General features: G+C 53.6%; 7 protein-coding genes and 1 non-coding gene across 8 annotated transcripts; 4 read left to right on the top strand and 4 right to left on the bottom strand.

Moving 5' to 3' along the window:
• Window positions 1-1,080: 1,080 nt before the first annotated feature.
• MFIFM68171_08881 (SMP domain-containing protein) lies at window positions 1,081-1,499 on the top strand (the record flags this gene model as incomplete). Its single annotated transcript, XM_071064300.1, has 2 exons — window positions 1,081-1,188; window positions 1,293-1,499. 2 exons carry the CDS (start codon window positions 1,081-1,083, stop codon window positions 1,497-1,499), a joined length of 315 nt encoding a protein of 104 aa, XP_070920401.1.
• A 1,705-nt stretch (window positions 1,500-3,204) lies between these two features.
• Window positions 3,205-3,279, top strand: MFIFM68171_t137. Its single transcript has one exon. It is a non-coding gene; the product is annotated as a tRNA-Lys (tRNA).
• A 1,233-nt stretch (window positions 3,280-4,512) lies between these two features.
• MFIFM68171_08882 (Ankyrin repeat-containing domain protein) lies at window positions 4,513-7,170 on the bottom strand (the record flags this gene model as incomplete). Its single annotated transcript, XM_071064301.1, has 1 exon — window positions 4,513-7,170. One exon carries the CDS (start codon window positions 7,168-7,170, stop codon window positions 4,513-4,515), a length of 2,658 nt encoding a protein of 885 aa, XP_070920402.1.
• A 1,862-nt stretch (window positions 7,171-9,032) lies between these two features.
• On the bottom strand, window positions 9,033-9,853 carry MFIFM68171_08883 (Glycolipid transfer protein domain-containing protein; the record flags this gene model as incomplete). The annotated part of the gene is made up of 4 exons (XM_071064302.1): window positions 9,033-9,330; window positions 9,412-9,530; window positions 9,592-9,650; window positions 9,706-9,853. The coding sequence occupies 4 exons, from the start codon at window positions 9,851-9,853 to the stop codon at window positions 9,033-9,035; spliced, it is 624 nt and encodes a 207-aa protein (XP_070920403.1).
• A 1,038-nt stretch (window positions 9,854-10,891) lies between these two features.
• On the top strand, window positions 10,892-13,774 carry MFIFM68171_08884 (Phospholipase; the record flags this gene model as incomplete). The annotated part of the gene is made up of 5 exons (XM_071064303.1): window positions 10,892-11,049; window positions 11,105-11,132; window positions 11,193-11,345; window positions 11,407-13,501; window positions 13,560-13,774. 5 exons carry the CDS (start codon window positions 10,892-10,894, stop codon window positions 13,772-13,774), a joined length of 2,649 nt encoding a protein of 882 aa, XP_070920404.1.
• Window positions 13,775-15,661: 1,887 nt separating this feature from the next.
• Window positions 15,662-16,297, top strand: MFIFM68171_08885 (uncharacterized protein; the record flags this gene model as incomplete). The annotated part of the gene is made up of 2 exons (XM_071064304.1): window positions 15,662-15,727; window positions 15,791-16,297. 2 exons carry the CDS (start codon window positions 15,662-15,664, stop codon window positions 16,295-16,297), a joined length of 573 nt encoding a protein of 190 aa, XP_070920405.1.
• Window positions 16,298-17,698: 1,401 nt separating this feature from the next.
• MFIFM68171_08886 (uncharacterized protein) lies at window positions 17,699-18,479 on the bottom strand (the record flags this gene model as incomplete). The annotated part of the gene is made up of 2 exons (XM_071064305.1): window positions 17,699-18,177; window positions 18,233-18,479. The coding sequence occupies 2 exons, from the start codon at window positions 18,477-18,479 to the stop codon at window positions 17,699-17,701; spliced, it is 726 nt and encodes a 241-aa protein (XP_070920406.1).
• A 1,499-nt stretch (window positions 18,480-19,978) lies between these two features.
• Window positions 19,979-20,448, bottom strand: MFIFM68171_08887 (uncharacterized protein; the record flags this gene model as incomplete). Its single annotated transcript, XM_071064306.1, has 2 exons — window positions 19,979-20,307; window positions 20,382-20,448. 2 exons carry the CDS (start codon window positions 20,446-20,448, stop codon window positions 19,979-19,981), a joined length of 396 nt encoding a protein of 131 aa, XP_070920407.1.
• Window positions 20,449-20,552: the final 104 nt, after the last annotated feature.

Consider the following 20,552-nt stretch of genomic DNA (forward strand, 5'->3'; position numbering starts at 1 on the left):
AAAACCCCCGAGCATGTGGATGCGGTAAGAGCATCGTGGGGCATCACCTCAGGTTCCGCAACGCCATCCAGTTGCTTCTGCCCCCACGTTCGCCAAGTCGCGTCGATCACAGATCTGAATCATCTGATGGTGATACAGTATGCAGCACAGTGCACATTAGTATTAAGCTTTTTGGTCTATGCAGTACACTGGTAAACTCGAGCCGGCATAAGGTACTTGCCTCCAGACAATCGAGATCTACGGTCTTTTGAGAAAGTAAGGCCCACATTATATTTTGTCACGAAGCAGTTTCCACAAGGAGTTTCCACATTCGAGTAGGGCGAATCTATTGATGCGGTGGCGAACATCTCTTAGACTGTCTAGCAATCGCCATGGCACACACCGCACTACTTCTGCTTCAATGATAATAGTGAATGTATACTAGTCATAATTTGACACCTGTGGGTGCGTTCTACAACAACCCTATAGGTTTAAGTTATAGGTATGGTTCGAGATTCGGTGATACAGATCTGTAGGAGATTAAAAGAAAAAAAAAAACCAAAGGGAGGACCGGCGAATGACAGGTCCAGACTCAATTCAACCTTCGAACCATGATACTGAGCGTTCCATCGAAGCTCTGCCCCACAAGGTTGTTCTCATCAGACTCCAGGGCGGATGGCCCGAAACTCAAGAACAAGGGTAGTGATATATAGAGCTTCCAGCAAACATATCGAAACCCACAGATGCTTCCTGACTTCAACTGCCCAAAATATGCAGGTTAGGAAACCACGTAAACATTCCAAGTGTCTATGTTCCCCTTAATAATACCTTGATGAGGCGCATCAGCCAAGATCTCCAAAGTGATTCCATAGGAAAGTGTGTCTCCATGTCTCATCTACCTACAGTGACGTCACCAGCTCGACGTCATTATGTGACTTGCACGACACAAGCTTTTCAATTACAATATGCTCTCCCAAATAAAGCAGGATCCCAAGGCATTCTATGACCATTAGTCTACCTTCCACCTAAGTAACCACCGTTTCGCAGACCCAAGCTCGGTTTCACACGATAAACCAACAATACCACCACCAAGCCGCAACAATGGCCTCCAACAACCCCCAGAACCCGCGGAACTCCAGCCCTCAGAACCAACAACAGCAACGGGGTCTCTTTGCCGGCCACGCCGAGTATATCAAGGGCGCAGCTGAGGTCAGTTTTCTCTCTCGTCCAACTCCCCGCCCCCTTATTATCCAGTCCGCGCTACAGCGAGGGGGAGACATAGCCTCTGACTCACGTTATTTTCTGATCTACAGAGCGCCGTCGGCAGCATCACCGGCTCCCACGCCTGGACCGCCTCCGGCGAGCAAGACAAGGCCCACGCAAGGGCCTCGCTGCAGGCTGCCGTTGAGCACAGGGATCCGAACAAGGCGGGATATGGCCGCGCCGAGGAGATCGCGGGCAAGCTAACGGGGTGCGAGGGGATGAAGCATGAGGGGGCGGCGAGTAAGCGGAGGGATTAGATAGGCTGTCCGATTTGGGTTTTTTTTGGTTCGGGGAGAGGATGTCTCTGTGAGGTGGGACGGTTCGGTGAGTTGTGAGTTTGTGGTGGATAAGTGTACGGTCTGAATTTCTTGACCAAGACGAGATACTAGAGGCACTGTAGGATAAAAGGGTTTAATGATCATTCGTAGGGTTGTATCAATACACCGTGTATTCCTTTTGTGTCCTTTCTTGGATTCTAAGAACCGCATCGGCAGTTCGTTGCTCCAGTACGAAATCAGGTTTGAGTCTTGACTACCTCGTATCGAGAGCACATGAATCTACCTATTTAACACCCGTTCCAAACCCCTTTTCCTGCTAAGTCACCGCAGCTTCCCTCACACCTAATTATCGTGAGATAGCGGGATGCGCCCATGTTTCTTGAATTGTAAGCTTTGTGATTGTGTCGTAGCGGATTGGTCTGACATTGCTACTTCTCGCCCACAAGCATATGGGCAGTTTCTCGGGTGTAATTGCAAGCGCCCTATCCTCAACACTTCACTTTCTCTCAATACCGACGCCGTCCAAGTTTACTCTAGCCCGAAGGCACGATTCCCATAGACGTTTACCTCTATAATGACCCGCAGTCGGCCAATTTTCATTGCTCTGCTGGACAGAAATGTTTCGGTGGGATGATATCGATCACAATAATTGCGAGGATCAATTTGGCGCGATGAAGGACGAGGAGATCAATTGAAGACAAAGGCTCGTCTTTCAGGCTGCCTCTTGGAACTCACACGGGAAAAGCCACTCAGCCCGCTGCGATGCAGCTTCAGAGACCGCTTGATATTGTAGGGTTGTTCCCAAGCTTTTTTATATGACAGGGTGAGTTGATACCATGACCGCGGCGGAGCGAGCATACTTTATGAACCTGGAATACCACATCTGACACTTGGACCGGTTATTGCGGCCGGATGGCTGGGAGCCTGGATCTCGTCTTGGATGTAAATTATTTCTAGATCCCCGAGATTTACGCCAAGATCCCACAGACATCGCATGGCCCCGTTGAATTGAGCCCTTCCACGATCCTGGAAAGAAATTGCTTCTACTCGTCGCCAAACGATTTAGCTAGAGCTATGGCATTCTCCTGCCGATTGTAGTTGTTATCAATGCGAACCGAGCATCGAGATGGTTCCTAGCAAAAATTTCCACGACCAATAGCTCGTGGCACCCAGGTTTAGAGGTTCTTCAGAATGGTCAGGGTTCTTTGAAACTCGTAGAATGCCTAGCCAGGGCAGGAGGTGTCTTGGTCATGATGTTGCCATGCCCTGACCGTATCCCCCAGCGCTGGCAATGGCACATCTACTGGTAAAATGATGACGCCCAGCTAGACACCATAATGGTCTAAGTAGGTCATGCTGGTGCCTAGCTGGGCGTACCGATGTCACCAGCATTTCGGAATTGCCAGCGCTGGCTATACGGTCAGGGCAATGACAGATACCCCCCTTCTCCTGCTAGGTAGGAATGGAAATGGCACTGGTTAATACCGGCGAACAATTATGGGAAACATAGACCTGGTCTGTCGATTTATTCGGATAGAGGTCTCTATGAATTGGTGAATAGCCGCTGGCAGGGAAATACAACATGATATTTCATTTGGAGAGTGTGGAATTCGTGGAATTCTGAGGTTCAAGCAGTTGTGGTATTTAAACCAGAAATCACGCGGACCAATTAACATCTTACAAAGCCGGCGTGGCGCAATTGGTTAGCGCGTCAGACTTTTAATCTGAATGTTGCGAGTCTCGCAACCGCACTCCTGTAAAAGGGTTCACCACTCGATTTTTTGACTTTCTTTTTAAGGCCCGAGACAGGATACCAAATACATTGTGGCCATTCTTACAGCGCCATGTTTAATCCCTTAGGGGAAGGGCGGGGAGATGGGAGTTGAATTTGAAGGGTGCAACCATTCTGAATTAGGTCAATGACGCTGGACATAAAAGTCTATATATCCAGTCCCCTTGTGTCTATATGAGTCCATCCCTGCTGGTTTTGAAATGCCTGTGAAGTTAATGGCGGTCGGTGGCATTCTTGCATTGTAAATACAGGACTAATTAAGGCGTTAAAGAGCCGAGCAACAAGTAATGTCCCGCTTGCGCTAAACATTCCTTTCCATTATTTGATCCTGTTCGTTAATGCTCTGACGACGGGCAGAGCATAAGACTCAGATCAAGAGAACCTCTGGCGGAAAGGACGGGAGTGCAGGGCATCACTGGAAGATTCTGTCTGTTACTCATATCAGTGTGCGTAGCCACAAACGGGAGGATTGTATGATTGCACAGTCATCGAGCATGCCGGCAGGCTGCCACACATCGTCGCCACCAACACTGAGCCCAAGACCTGTGCCACGCCCGGCGACCATCTTCTCTTAATCAATGCGCGGTGCGTCACCCCGAAGCAGTGTGTGGCGACGGCGAGGCTCTGGCGTTTCGAATGAAAAATCCCTTCCGCCTAGATGATGGGGTAGTGTATTCCGGACGGGACCCTTTGAGAGACGGAAAAGTAATCCGTGATACTCGTTCTCTTCTGGATTTGGACCCTGTTCTTCCTCCGGATGCAATCCGTGTTAGCACTTCTAAGCTGGTGTGCTGTCTACGCATGGGGCGCCTGCGTGGAGGTGTACGCATTGTCGTGAGTGTCTAGAGCGGTATGACAAGGTTCGGACATTTGAGTTGCTACACAGGCGTGAGGGATGGAGAGATAGGCCAACTTGAAGTAGAAACCAGTTGTCATCATCTAATATCCAAATGAATCTACCTGGTACATGTGCCCGGTACCTCTGCCGAATTATATACACATAATCCTGATCCCCAGACTAAATCAAAACGACCATGATATATCCATCGCCAGTACCGTATCCAAAAACAGGCCATCCCGATGCATTATGCCGTACCGCTTTATAAGTATAAGTATATGTATGGGTATGTTTCGCAACCACGCTGATGCAATCAATGTCCAGTCACTCGCTTCCTGAAAACACTGGTCTGCCTACCCCGTTCATAATGGGTCAGGTAACCCCCAGCGTTTCCGCAGGTCCTCGGGTAAGTCCGTCGCCACGCCAATCATCGGCGTATCCATGTCGCCTTGTGGCGGAGCGATCGTGATCATGAGCTCCCTCATCACAATCTCCTTGAGCGCCTTTCGGTCCGGATCATCTGTCTCGTACATGGCAATCTCCCGAATAAGATCCCACGGAAAATCTTCGGTGTATTTGTCGATCAGAACCTTGGCCGTCTTCAGCAGGCTGACGCCAATATCGGGCATCTTGGGCTGATCCCACACGCGGCGGATAAGTGCCAAGGCCGGTGGGTTCGGACAGTCCTCCCCACCGCGCGCGTCGGCGCCCTTCTCCAGGATCATCTTTAAAATGGTTGGATCTGGGTTCTGGGCGGCGCGGTGGACGTAGCTGAATTTGGACTTGGGCGGGATATCAGGCAGGGCGTAGCGTGAGAGCATCTCCTCCACCAGGAGAACACGATCGTCGCGTATGGCAAGATCAAACGCAGTTAGGTGCCTCCGCTTCACGTAGCGCCATTCGTCCTCGTCTTCATCAAAGAGCTCCCGGAGCAGCTCGTCCGGGGGAACGAGGAATGGATCGGCCACCTCCATCATGAGCGCAACAGCAACGTTCTGGGAAAAGCATTCGCTCACGGCAATCGATAACGGCGTCCTCAGCGCATGGTCAAAGACATTGACATCAGCTCCCCGCTCCAGCAGGGCTCGGACAAGCTCAAGACAACCCCATTGGCAGGCAAGGTGCAAGTAGGTCTGGCCGCCGTGGAATCTGGGCTCGCTAACTGAGACGCCGCGCTTCAGGACCTCCAGGCTCAACTCCCGGTTCTGCTGGATAATGGTCTTGTATAGCAACATCTCGTTGGTGTAGACGGGTCTCCCAAACTCCATGATAACGTTGAACGTCTCGACTTGGTGCCAAGGATCATTTTGCTCAACGATGCGGTCCAGGTAATCTTTGATGTTAGCATCTGTAACCGTGTATACCCTGTTGGCAAAGTTGAGGAGTAGCTTCATGGCCTTGTAGTTCCCGGAGGAAGCACACCCCTTCATGGCCTCCTTTAGCTTGGCTTCGGTCAGGTTCATCTTGTCAGAGGCTTTAAGCATCGCCTCGAGAACATCATCATCGGCCCATCGGATTTGCGTGATGGCGCAGTCGAGGGGACAACTGTTGGGTTCCTCCGCGAGGTCCATGCGTGCGCCCCGGCGCAGTAGAATTGCGGCGATTTCGGGCACCTCTCCGCGGTGGTCCACTCTGACAGAGCAAGCATAGGACAGCGGTGTTTTCCCGTTGCGGTCCTGCGCATTAACTTCGGCGCCGCCCTGAACGAGCGCGGCGACGGCTCGTGGCTCGGCCAGCTCGCAGGCAAGCATTAGCGGTGTCACGCCGCGGTGGCCCCGCTTGTCGAACCGCGCGTTTACTCCGGCTCCGGCGTCGACCAAGGCTTTGATTAGCGTCACGCGGTTGCCCTCAAACTCGTCGTGCTTGACTGGGGCATCGTCCACGTCGAAGAATTCTGCGCGTGGGAGCATGCAGTAATAGATCGGACGGAAGTCTCGGAAGTTGGGGATGAAACGGTGCGGATCGGGGTTGGCGCCGATGCTAACCAGCCTGTGTGCTACCGCGAAGTTGCCTCGGGCGCAGGCATGGAGCAGAGGGGTATGGCCGCTTTCGTTGTGAGCCTCGAGATCGGCGCCGAGCGCAAGAAGCTTTGTGATGGTGTCTCGGATGTCGGCTGAGTCACGAGCACTCCAGAGTTCGGCCACGTAGTGCAGCGCCGTGTTGTCCCAGGCATCGCGCTGGTTGACGTCGAGGTTGACGTCGTTTAGCGCTAATAACTTGATGATGGGGATGAGGCCGTGGGCCGCGGCCGAGTGTAGCGCGCTGTGATTATGATCGGGTGCCGCATCGAGCTCGAGGGATGCGCCGCGGAAGATGAGCAACTCGGCTACCGACCGCTCTTGATGGCACATGGCGGTGTGTAAGGCGCGCCACCGGGGCCATTCCGAGCCGCGGCGCGAGGGATGCCTACTGGCCTTGAGCGACTGGCACTCGCACACTCGATAAGAAGGGGCGTTGATATTGGCACCATTGTCGAGCAGCCACTTGACGACGTCGCGGTGACCGTTTTTGGCGGCGAGGTGGAGCGGGGTGCCCGACGGCTCCGAAGGGGTCTCGGGGCTGCGAACCTCGTCGGCAGTTTCGCCATCGCCGTTTCCGTCGCCGTCGGTATCGGGATTGTCGACGTCGTTGTCGTTTCCGGCTTCGTTGTAGGTCGCCTTACGGGAGAGCGGGCCCGAGGCATTCACGTCGGCGCCAGCGGCAAGGGCGTGCTTGAGAGTCTCCAGCTGGCCGTTCTCGGCGCCCCAGAAGAGGCAGGCCGAGTTGCCGAACTTGACATTGAGCGTGTATATGACGGGGTTAATGATGGAGTGAAACCAGCGGTTGGCGCGGTTGAGGGCGAGCTTGTCTTGAGAATCTAGCAGCTCGACGAGGAGGAGGACGATCTCGGGGGGCAGGTGTAGGATAGGCACCGAGAGTGCCTTCTTCGACTTGGACCTGGACGCTTTCGCTTCCGACTTTCGGGCCCTGACCTTGGTGCCCGGCTTCTTGGGCGAGCCCGCCTTGGTCTGTGAAGCCATCGGATCAAGGAGGGGAGTGGAGGAGGATCGTAGGTAGCCGTCGGGCGTCGAAAAGCACCAGCTGAGGCTGGCACAGGGCGAGAGCTTCTCTTTAGCGTTGGAAGCGGGTGGGAATTGGCGGGAAGCGGCGGGGGATTTTGTGGGGAAGAGGAAGCCCAAAGTTGGAGCGGAAGGGATGAGCAATCCTTCGTGGATGGCTTGGATTGACGGACGATCCACTGCCTGGGCCGCCTGGAAGACCTAACTCGACTTGCTACCCGGCCCTAATTCCGCGCAGGGTTGTCAAGTTGTTCGACGGGCGACCTCCCAGGCCATTCACTGCCTGTGGCTTGGTTTTGCACCGGCAGCCGCGCGACATCTCTCCAGGGCTGTCCGTTCGGGGTCAAGAGGCATGGTGGGGGATGAGTGGTTGACGCGGTTCCCACCGCTTCGTCCCCACTGTGATGACCCCACCATACCCGCTTATCCCGCCGCTGCGGGTGCACGATAGGGCCCAGCAGGAGGCCTGGTGTAGTAAAAGCTACCCTACTAAATAGACCGTGGTCCGCCACTTGGAATGCGCAGCCGCCACAGGCTGTCGGCCTCATGCCCTGTGCACTAGGTACATCTAGACGTTGGGCGAAGAGAACTGGTGGATGTCCGAAAGAGAATGGAAGGAGCTGAAGAAAAATAAAAATAAAAATAAAAGGAAACGGATATCTATAGTGGTAAGAAGGAAGTCCATGGAAGCGATGAAAACATCAGGGTCGCATTACGGGACAACATTATGTAGGGGAGAAACCCTCGTAAGGGTGATACCAGTCACGCTGCTGGTGAAGCCACTGTCAATTAGCTTGGTGTTTTGCCCTCATTGCACTGCAGGCCTCCCCGCCACCGACCGAGCCCGCTGGAGTTGCGGCGCGCAAACACGCACAAGACAGGTCAAGCCCTGATGATCAATCACCGATATCTTCTCCCTAGCCATTATAGGCCTGGTGATTCGGCCGGACACGCTGCAACGAATTGCGAATGGCCTCTAAGGACGTCCTCCCATCATTGTTGACTGCCCATCTGGACTCGGCCGACAACTGCCACATCCTTCCCATCGCGGCTCTTCAACGGTTCATGTTATTGCCCATCCAGGCGTTCACTGACCAGCCGCTGTCCTAAGTCCACCATGACGTCAATTGCCAAGCCGTCCAGGGAACCCCAGCTCCTCTCCAGTTCAACCCAACGTTTGTTGGGGGAGAATTAGGCTCTTAGCGGGTCAGGATGCTACTTCAGAAGCGACTCATGAGATGGTGTACTGGCATGGTATTAAATATAAAACAAGTTCGTAGGAAGGTCTCGCACCAGCATTCTCTTGCTCTTGAGCCGGGCAATACCGCTGTCCAGTGTCTTATATACCGGCACCCATTTCTCCGAGCAGAGACTTCACAAAGCCTATCAAAGATTTGGAAGTATGTCGCTCAAAATTTAGTGCGTTTCTAGCTCAGGATTGGGGCATTCTCAACGAGATATGTCATAAAGTATAGCAAAAGCAGAGCCAAGGCGGAACCAGACCTGTATGGGCGATTACGAAGAACGACAAATCATCCGTCTCAAATTGACGAGTACCGGCTGCTCCTGCCAAGAAGTCATCTAGAGATTCGGCCGCATACCGGTTACTATGTAGAGAGGGCATTGTCGTTCAAATAGTCTCATCTCAACTCACGGTACGAAAGAAGCAACGGAATATAGCTAAACAAGAGATGGCTGCGGAGATGGCCTAGGGTTGGCCCAAGTTTACTTTGATTCCGAGGCGATATTACTAGAGCATCTCGATTATTTTATGGAGAGCCAATCTGCTGTGTGTCCCTCCAAATACCCAGGCACCATCCCGTCTATTTCCACTTGGCGTCCTTGCTGTCGAGGAACGCCTTGAGGATGCCCACAACCTTGTCCAAAGCAGCCAGATATCCCCGCATGTCCTCCTTGACCTTGGCATCATCAGAACCCAGCTTGGAATAAAAGTCCTTCCGGTACGGGCAAGCACTCATCGCGGCGCTGAAGACTGGCTTCACCAGGAAGCTGTGGTGCGGCTTAAGCGTCACGCCGTAGGCGCCACGGAACGAGTCGGCGAGTTCCTCGGCCTCTTGGGCCATGTTTTTGCTGAGGGCGATGCAGGTAAACTCGAGAGCTCTACAACCATCCATCAGGGTCAGCATGCCCGCCTTCTTTCGCTCCCAAAGGAGCGAGCGGCCCCTTTTTGTCTTAACACACCTCACGAGCCATAGCAGGCCTTCGGTCGCAGTATGGGACCCGGTCTTGAGTTCATTTCGTACGAGGTCTTGCAGAGTCTCAGATTCGGCGGGGGCAGCCAGCTGCCGTTTCCGGATTTTCTGTGCGTGGACGAGCAATCAGTGGACGGGGCCTTGGGCTCTGTTGCGAGGGAGGACGCACCTCGATATTGCCTGTCATGTCCTTCTTGACTGGCGAGAAGGCAACAGAACCGAGGAGATCTTGCACATCCGTGTTAGAAGCCAGATACAAGCCTCGGGGCTGCAGTCAAATTACCAAACATGGTCGTCAGAGACTCTGCGGCCTCCAGGAACTCGGTTGTCGAGATAGCATTGTCCTTCTCGGGGTTGATTGGAACCTTGGTGAAGGACCCCTTAAAAGTGTCGAGGTACGTGCCTCCTTCAGGAATCTGAGCGGTAGCCATGGCGTGATGGTGGTGAAGGTCAAGGGGGAGCGAAGTTGGGCGCTGAAAGTTTGGGGTTTGGGGAATAGGAGGCGGTCAAGCGCCAGAGACCCTCATGAAACCAAACTGCCCCGCCGGCGACAAGTACCCCACCCCCGCAGTCGCTTGTCCATTAGGACCAAGCAAAAATAGTCACGTGTAGCATATCTCAAGAGGCGAAAGCTCTTAAGATAGGGGGCAAGCGACCCATGGGAAATACAAATCAATTACTCGTAGCATATGCATCGGCATGCGGAATTTGGACTGTTGACAAGCACGGATGACGGAAATCAGTGAACAACTTGTGTTGGTGAGTGGGTCAGTCATGGGATTTCAGGGCTGATGGTCCGAGCTTCTTGAGGTGGTACAGAAATTGCAATCGATTCTCATGGCATGTTATGTTTATCTTGTAGCGCACACCAACTGCACCGGCCCACCCCACCCCTTATCGATTTGCTCTCAAGGGAAGGACGACAACCGACTGTCCTCCAGCTATGGAACACACTCACCCGAAGAGAATGACTCTCAGATTCTGTAGACAAGGCCTTGCGGGCTTTCTCGTGAAACACAGGACGAAACTCCACCACAATGTGCACCATTAGGAGCACCGACCTCATGACGTCATCCGCCTCCGTTATGCTTCCCTAGCTGCCGTTCGCAGCAGTTCCCGGTTTGTTTAAATCGCCCGGAGACCGTGAGGCGTTGGGACCATTCATATATTACTGGTCTATGACAAAAGGGTAGACGAATCCGCGGCTTCATCTTAGACTGTAACCCTCAGGGTCCAATCTGGCACTCCCAACGTACCCTTATGCTAAAGAGCTATTTTGGAGAGCTACTTAACCCTCTCCGAGTACGGCCTTGGTTTCTCGGTATTACTCGTCCAAGTGGTCGCCCGAGGGTCCCGCAATCTCCAGACAATCCTCTGATTCACCTAGTTTCTCCGCATACACCAATGGCAGCGGCCACCTACCTCTGGTGACTTCGATACGACAAACGTGCTGTGATATTAAAGCCCACATGGCCGCGATATCGACAATGGCAGAACCTAAGGACAAACATCACGACGACACCCACAATATAGGGCAGAAGCTCAAGCTCCCCATCCGCGAGGTCAAAGAGAAGCTCCATAACAGCTCCCACCTTCATGATGCAAAAGTCCACTTGATTCATCAAAAGTAACCTCGAGTATCGTTGTGACGCAGAAACACACGTTACTGATAATTTTGCCAGGCACAAGATCGGCAAGTTTGCGAACTTGGTGGGAATTCCCCCGACCCGGTCGCGGCCGGCTTAGAACTAATACTAAATCTTTCTCTAGTTCAATCCTCAGCATCGCCATGACGAGGCCCATGAGAAAGCCTGCGATGAGAAGCGGAGCAAGATCAGCGAGTCTCATCGATTCCAATCATACTTCCCCGAGCGTGATGGCAATATGGTGAAGTGGTACGTCGATGGCAGAGACTACTTTTGGGTATGCATCGCTCTACCATTCTCGGAGGCGTATCACAGACCGTGTTACTGACAAAGGTTAGTCTGTGTCTGTGGCCCTCGAGAGCGCACAAGAGACCATTTACATTGCCGACTGGTGGTTGTCGCCAGAGCTGTTCCTTCGCCGCCCTCCCCACTTCAACCGAGAATGGCGTCTCGACCAGGTCCTCAAACGCCGAGCAGAAGCCGGAGTGAAGATTTACGTCATGGTATACCGAGAGGTCGAGGCTGCCCTCACATGCAATTCGGAGCATACCAAGCACGCCCTTCAAGCGCTTTGCCCCGAAGGCTCTCCCGGGTATGGCAACATCAAGGTTATGCGCCATCCGGACCATAACGTCTTGGAAAATGCTGCCGATATGACCTTCTACTGGGCACATCATGAGAAATTCATCGTCATAGACTATGAGCTGGCTTTCATTGGCGGCTTGGATCTCTGCTTCGGCCGCTGGGACAACCACCAACATGTCCTGTCCGACATGCACCCAGAGGGCGTCGCCCACGAAGTGTGGCCGGGTCAGGACTTCAATAACAACCGCGTCATGGATTTCAAAAATGTCGAGGACTGGAAGCAGAACGAGCTGAGCAAGTCCGACTCTGGGCGGATGCCCTGGCACGATGTCGCCATGGGCGTTGTGGGGCCATGCGTCTACGATATTGCCGAGCACTTTGTGCTTCGGTGGAACTTCGTCAAGAGAGACAAATACAAGCGGGACCAGCGATACGAATGGCTCGAGCTGAGAGGCCGCCAGGGCCAAGATGAGGATCTCGTCGGCGTCCAGAGGCCTCGTCATCCCGTCGGTGGATATGTGGTCCATCCGTTGTCGCCCGTGGAAACCAAGAACCTAGACAATCGCGGAAGCGTCCGCGCTCAGATCGTCCGTTCCAGTGCGGACTGGTCAAGCGGCATTCTTACCGACCACTCGATCCAGAATGCCTACAGCGAGATCATCCGCAACGCGAGGCATTACATTTACATTGAAAACCAGTTCTTCATCACTGCTACCGGGGACCAACAGTTTCCCATCCAAAACACAATTGGCAGAGCAATCGTGGATGCCGTGGTGAGCGCCGCAAAGGAAGGACGCAAATTCCGCGTCATCATCCTCATTCCTGCTGTCCCCGGTTTCGCTGGAGACCTGAGAGAGGACGGTGCAATTGGCACCCGAGCCATCATGGATTACCAATACAAGTCAATATGTAGGGGGGAGCATAGCATCTTTGAACAGATCAAGAAAGAAGGCGTCGATCCTATGAAATACCTCTTCTTCTTCAACCTGCGGAGCTACGATCGCCTCAACAAGACACAGGCAGTCAAGAAGCAGGAGGAGGAGTCAGGGGTCAAGTATCACGAAGCCCAACGAGCTGAAGCCGAAGAGGTCATGCGCGAGGGTATACATGGGACTATTGATGTTTACGGCGGCCGTGATAAACATATGGGCGAGCGGCGCCACCAAAGCCAGCCGCGTCAACACGTCCATGGCGAACCAGAGGAGAATGTTGAAGCGCGGCACGGGCTAGGTAGTGCTCCAACACACACCGGAACTGACGCTAAGCGTAGGTTTGAATCAGTCAAGGGGGAAGAGAACGGTGGTGCCGACGCTGCTGCTAGTGTGGCTCATCACGCCATGGCTGGCCAAGGTCCAGTCTCCGAGGTAGCATGGGAGGGGGATGCCGAGGACGAGGTAAACCACTGGATCCAGGAGGAACTCTACATCCACGCCAAACTGCTGATTGCCGACGACCGGATCGTCGTCTGTGGGTCGAGCAATCTGAACGACCGGAGTCAGTTGGGGTACCACGACAGCGAGCTGAGCATTGTCATGGAAGATACGAAGCGCTTCCCCTCTACCATGGACGGACAGCCGTTCGAAGCCGCGTGGCACGCCGCGACCTTGCGGCGGTACCTTTGGCGAGAACACCTGGGCCTCCTGCCGCCGCAGGATCTGGACGCCAGCGATGACTTGAATGCGCAACCGCCGGGAGACGACTTGCCGAATGATGTGCGGGACAAGGACGACAGTTGGAAGTTTGTCGAGGACCCGCTCAGCGACGACCTGTGGGGGATGTGGACTGCCCAGGCGGACACCAACACTCAGGTCTTTAGGCAGCTGTTTCATGCTGATCCAGATGATCATGGTAAAGCTACTATTTTGGTTGGTCTGGGTGGTGAGAGTAGTACTAACGGAGTCTGCAGTAAAAACATTTGAGGAATACAACTGGTTCATGCCGGCGAAGGGGGTTCAGGCCGGACACATCTTTGACCGAATGATACCGCCAGATGAGGTGAGGCAGAAACTGGATAAAATCAAGGGGCATTTGGTCTGGATGCCGTTGGAGTTTCTGAGAGATGCGAACATGGCGGAGAAGGGGCTGCAGGTTAACCAGTGGACTGAGAGCGTGTATACCTAAGGCTTGGTGGGCAATTTTTGCTGGGAGATGCTTGTACCGATAATGAGCTTGTAATAGATTGCTAGGAAAGGACCACAGACAGCCATTCGATTTGTTTCAGCGTTTCTGCAGACCTCAATCGTCCTGGGTCTGGACTTAGACCCCTCCATTGGTAGCATCGACGACGATTCCTCGCCCTTGATTACGAGAGCCGCGGTGTGTGCGTGAGCGCTTCCCACGTTCGGCCGGAAGGAACCATCACATTACTCTCTTGATCCTAATTTACCCGAGAGCGCTGTGTCGAATTGAATCAAGCCAACCCAGCCATTGCAAGACCCTACTGCTCTGTAGCATCACCGACGAGGCCAAGGAATCTATGTTCGATTTCTCCCTGCGCCATGATTCCTAACTGTAGCCATTCCTACGCTGAAGAAACTCGTGATGTGCAAGTCCCTTTTGTAAATCATGACGCGGCGCGGCTTGTTTAATTCTATGCCCACAATATTTATCAGCCAAGAGTAAAGACTGGGTCATGAACCCGGGGTCCAACCCATTTGACGAGAAAAATTGGCAGCCTTTCCGCAACAGCGAAACAAGTGAAGGCAAGGAGGCTCTGGAGTTTAATAGACCGGCGTGAGACTGTAAGTGAGAACCAGCTTGACACGCAAATACGCGTGGAAGCAAACAAATAGTAGAAAAGTTGTTTCTAGACAATAGCTAGGCTATTTAGACTGCGGAAATTGTGCTTAGGACGTTTCCTCCCGCGATATCAGCCTTCGCTATCAGCCTTCGGTATCAGCTTGGGGTTATACCATTGCTAACGCCCAGCGGATCAACTGCCCACGTGACACCCGTGCTGTTCTTCACGACTTCGACATTCGCAAGTACCCCGATTTTGGACGGGTGCAGGAGTGGGCATGGGAAACATGGGACTACCGCGATGGAGGAAAATCCGCCTCCTCCGGGACATCTGTCACCGCTCAAGCCAAGGTCATTTCAGGTATTTTGCCGTATTCATCGTGCACGGATACAACTGTCCCGAGCCGCGATGCTCGTGCATCCGATACCGTACCTTAGGTAAATTATTGCGCGCCCGACTCCAGGCACAATCACATATCACGATCCAAACAGAACAAATGCCGCCGTGCAGTGCGGCCGTTTCCGCCGAGCGCCTTACCTCGGACAGACTACGTGTTGCACGGCCCGATTGGCCGGTCCTTGGCTCTTGGCTTTTGATGGAGGTCCGCGAGGCGGCCGAAAACCTCAGCACGTCGATCCCTGGGATCAGCAAGCCCTTTGCCGAAATCGTTAGGGCGGCTTGTCCTCTTTCCGCCTACCGTGCCTCGCCCATCGCTCAAGCGAGCGGCTCAAAGCCTTGTCACCTGAGATGGCGCGCGAGCAGGTCTCACAACGTGTTGTGCTCAAGAGGAAAAAGAAGGGATCACTAAGACAACATGGGCGCCGGTGTCGGTTGCGTTGTTGCTGGCGCACACGGTGTGTTGGCAACGAGGCCTGCCAAGGCGGTCCTGGCATCACCGCTCTTTGCGAGGCGCATCACTTGGTGATTCGGCGGCGGCATGTCTGGGGCGGTACGGTTTCTATTTCCCAGACATGCAGATCGCAGACCAGACGTGGCCTCCTACATGCAGGTTCCGCGCGGTGGTTGAGGCTGGTCTTTGATGCTGAGCAACGGAACAAGCCGGCTTGCTCGAGCAAAGAGACAGTCGAAGACATATCCGGACGGGTATAAAGACGGAGAGTCGGACGCTGCCCATCGTCTTCAATTCATCAGCCTGAACCACTCATCCACATCACCTCATCAGCCAGCCGTCTCAGCATCACTGCAAACTGCTACCAAAAACAACAGATCTCCTGTTTACGATCTACCCTCCACTATAATCAGCAACCATGAAGTACTCAAGCGCCCTGCTTCTCGCCGCCACGGCCTTCACCGGCATTTGGGCCGCCCCTGCGGTACGCTCACCTCCTTCGCGCAGGCCACATTTAGAGTTTGATATTGACTAAACATCACTGCAGCCCCAGCCCGTTACCACTGCTAAGAACGCCCTCGAGCAGGTCGCTTCGCTCCCCAGGGGCAGCGACCTGTCTCTTAGTTTGGACGGCACTGACGTGAGCGTCGGGGTCGGCAAACGCAGCTCTCCCCCGGCCGTCAACTGGGGTGGCGTCACGCATCCTGCTAAGCGCCAGACGACGGTGCTGGGCCTCGCCCCGGACCAGCTCACGGCACTCGCCAACTCTCTCGGGCTTCCGCTGGACCAGGTTCTGGCAAGCGTAACGCAGGTCGAGACCTTCGTCACCGGGCTCCTTGGTGCTGCTGGTCTTTCGGTCACCCTCCTTGTCCAACTCACGGCTGCGCAGGTTGGGCTGCTCATCTCCACACTGCTCACCCTCGCCAATCTTTCGCCAACTGGGGTTCTGGCGCTTCTGCCGCTCTCGCTTGACCAGGTTTTGGCGCAGCTCACCCCTATTCTGAGTAATGTCACGGCTCTCGTCACCCAACTCCTCGCTTCTCTCGGCTTGTAGGCCTAACTTGGCCGCTACATCTCGGGCGGAGTAGTCCAAGTGCCAACATGCCAGCCTGGGGAGGTCCGGTCTGGTCGGGCGTGCGCGCACATATCCTCTGCCGTGCGAACAAGCTGCCGAAACACCCGATCCATGGCTGGCTGACGACTTTTCCGCTACCCTGGCGGAAGCTTGGGGTGTCTATCCTCTTTTTTGGTCGACTTCTTGGAAAAGCAGAGCATGGTTTTTTATTCCCCTGTACTGTTGGGCCAGCGGTGGGCCAGATGGTGGTTGATGCGAGACGATAGAGCTATTAGTAGCTCCGGTTTGGTGGGCTGGCGATGCGGGGATGGTTGTGTGCTGAGTACTGGCCCAGCAAGCCCCTAGCAGATTTGTTCTCTCCTTATTTCTCTTATAGATTTGATGGTGGTGGCATGATGGAGATCCGGGAAGATAGATCGATGGACGAATTACGAATATGTGACGCTCTTTTAACGACGCTACCAATAGCACCTGATCATACTTGGTCTTTGGGTACAAATATGTCCTGTGCTTATGCTCCACTGCAGTCCTGATATTAAATATTACTAGTTTACAGCAGTAGTAGTAACAATGAACGGTCTTCGTCAAGGAAGACAACCAGATGATTGCTTGAGGCAGGGGTGGGAGAGAGAGGTCCTAACCAAACATTTACCTATCTACGGAACCCCCAGAATTTCCAACTTCAGACAGCCCAGGGGCTAGACTATTCTCCCTTTTGAACCTATCTTCCCCTCCCACTCCCCTCTCTCTAGCCGACCCTCGCTTACTTACACAACTGGTTGGAATGAGATCACACAGACAGATGTCCCACCGGTGTACAAACTAGCTCGGCGTTTCAATCATCGCAAATATGGAGTTCATCGCGCCCCAGAAGCAGCCCCTAGGCGGCAGAGAAAGGTATGCCAGAAGAGCACGTTGAGATACCAGCAGTAGGCATGAGTGTTGACGAAAATATATAAGCATCACCATGACTGCATTAATTCACTGGGTTGGTCAGCGGATGACAGTTATAGGTATAGACTAATATGCCATCTTCAGCGGAGATCTCCGTCAACAGAGAGAATCTGGCATAGGATCGGAGTACGAGGCAGATGGTTCCAATGAAGGCGCAGGCAATTAATTGGCACGCCCCAAGCGGGCTCGTTTTGGTTGAAAGGTTGTCGAAGTTGCGGTGGCGTCGTCTGGGAGCGCGAAAGCCGGTCCGTCGAGGTCCATGGTGGTGGCGCTGAGGTGTGTGTGGTGTGGGTTAGGAAAAAAATCAACGAAGGCTGGTTTAAATCGGCCCTAGCATATGACAATGCACAACAACGGCAATAATGAACGTCTACATCCGTCTTTGATGACCGGCCTGATAATCAGCACCTGAAATTATGGTCCGATTCAGCTTTGACTCCCACACCCGGTTGTTCCTCCGACGAAGACTACCAGGACTGCGGCGTAGGCAGCTGTCGCAGCCAGCAGATCAACAGGCAGCTTTGTTGGAGAGAAGTAAGATGATGCCACAGCAAATATAATCGTGCAGACCCCCACCGTCACCAAGCTCACTGCAGTGCCAGGTATCAACACCATGAGGATCATTGGAGCGTTAAGGATGATTCCTCCCAGAACCGCCAGGGAGTATCTTTGCCTCCTAGTTCGCGCGGCGGACGGATAGTCCCAGGGGCCGCCAGGAAGGTCTGGCATCGAGCTATCGTTATTCGATGGGATCGAGTGTACCTTTTCCGGCTGAACGCCACTCGACTTCAAGTGGTTGAACAGGTCACGTTCCATTGATCTTTCCGCCTTTAGATGAAAGGGATTATTGTCCCAGTCACGGTATGCCCAATCCCTCATTAATTCGCGGTCCTTGGCGGCCGTACCTGGGGTCTCCAGTCAGGTAACGGGAAAAGCAGTGGGCAGAGGGCGTAGACGAACAGTAGTCCTGGATGAGTGATGTCAGAGACTTTGAGTTTTCGTCGTCCATGGCGCCTTTGTTGAGAATTGATGCCGTCTCGTCCAAGATACGCTTACGGAGATAGTGCATGTTCATACGGTGGACAGCCGTGATGTTGAACCGCTCCCCTCTTTCGTTGGCGTAAAATATGTGCTTCCGACCGGCATCGACGACCGATTTCGAAATCGGGTCTACCGTAGCTAGAGTCTCCTCCTTTACTTTATCCATATCCAGGAATAGGCGGAAAACTGCAGCGATGTCCTTAGCAATGAGCTTTTGCGAGGGTTGATAAGCGTTGGTCGAATCGGACCCAAATTACCAAGTAGTCATAGAAAGGAGGCGCTTCAGCCTCATAAGTGTACGACGTGAAATGATTACGGCACTGATCCCTGTAGGATGCGCAGCGACGTCAACCAATCAACACCTCTTCTAGGATTATGGGGTTACATGGTTGGCGGCCGCCACGCTGGGATGGTGGAGGAAAGGATGGGCTTCGATCTTCAGACATAATGAGAATTGTCTTAAGGTGCATGGAAAAAGTTGCCAGGAACGGGGAAAAGGAGAATGGCAGGTTAGGTTCCAGATTTTAGACTGGCCGTTACTTGTGTTCGGGTTACCTCCGACCGCCGATTGCTAAACTGCCGTGAGAAGAACGGCATGTCGGATTGGCTCAAGCCACGCTAAGGAACTGCGGATGAGCTTTCTCAGCGTTGTAGAGACGGTGTTACCGCTATTAGCAAGCGACGCCCATGGAGGTCAACAGGCAATTTGGGATAACTATAATAATCAGAGACGAGGCACCAACGCCGTTGTTCGCTCCGTTTTCTACTACCTCTTCTTATCATCCCGTCACTGACAAGAACAAGGCATTCTCCCCCTCTTCCTGTGGCCCTGTCTGATTACTTATTATCAACACAACAATGACATTCAACAAAGCTACCTACCTCATCTAGCGCTCTCTCGCCACCAAGCCCGGCGCCGCGCTCACCGGCGTACGCAGCCCCACCCTCAACCTCCCCTTTCCCTTTCCAATTCCATCCCTCCCGCCCCAGCACAAAAAATACCGTCATTACCTACGGAGGCTTCTCCTCCGCCGGCTCCATAGCCACTCAACTCGCCATGGCGACAGGCATCACCGGCATTGACCCAGCGGCGGTTGAGGTGTCTGCCGCCGCCGTTAGTGGTGGGAAGGGGGTTGAAGCGTGTTCAGGACGCGCTAGAGAGGCATGAGAAGTGGGTTAGAGCCACCAAAGTGGTCATGGAGCTTTAGGGGGGGTTACGAAGGTCTTAGTTTCCGGTTTTACTTGCATTAGATTGTACTTGGATAAAAGGTACTCTAATCCTATGCAATGTGTATGGTAACTACCTAATTAAGTGTTACCAATCACGGGCCAAATACCTGAAAGATAAGTACCGAGCCTATCCGCATGATTTGATTCAGCCCTGAGCAAGATCTTGCGTGCCAGAGGAGATCTCCATCACAGCCCACAGAGGGGTCAAGTTTTATTGTCCGGTCTCAACAGAACTATATCTACATCTGTAATGCTTGAAACGCACCCTTCTCTAACTGAATCGATATTCCCTTCCGCCATATCCGGACCCGAGATTGACAAGCCGGCCGCACCTTTGCCAATTGGTCAACTGCTTCCTCGCCCAAGCGACTAAGCATTTCTCTGTTGGTAATCCCTAGAATAAGCGCACCGTCTATACCACGAACACGGCTTCATTCAAATAACACTTACGCAGCGGTACGATCCAATAGTAGTACGGTCTCCAAACGTCACGCAAGTGTTCACGCGGTGGACAACGTGGGTGGCGCCAGTGCAACCGCCTCCTTGGTAAAACGTGCAGCTCTCGCCGGTCCCAACACGGATCGACGTGATGGGCAGGTGTCCGTGACAGCCCTGGGCCGGCGCCCCGTCCCTGGCGTACTCGGTGCACGTCACGCCGGGCATGCTCTGGCCAAACGTATAGCAGCCCGACTGACCGTTGCCGCCCCGGAGGACGCGGTTCCTGACCTGGTTGTTGCAAGTCCTGCTATCTTGGTAGCCGATGACTGATAGGAGAGACTGCCGTGTTAGCTTTGCCATGTTATGGTGGTCGATTACTAGGAGGGGTGGGAAGACCGACTTTGCCATGCAGAGCTGGTCTCAGCCGCGGCAAGCAGGGAAATAATGATGGTGGGAATGAGCTGCATTGTTTATGGTGCAGGCAGGTCTCGCTAGACTTGGTATTGGATTGCTGATGTCTGGTCTTCGAAGGCTGAAGCTGCTCAAGCTGGATGAATGTTTGGCACATCGA

This window comes from Madurella fahalii, assembly GCF_045866475.1.
Source record: "Madurella fahalii IFM 68171 DNA, scaffold_5, whole genome shotgun sequence".
NCBI lineage: Eukaryota > Fungi > Ascomycota > Sordariomycetes > Sordariales > Madurella > Madurella fahalii.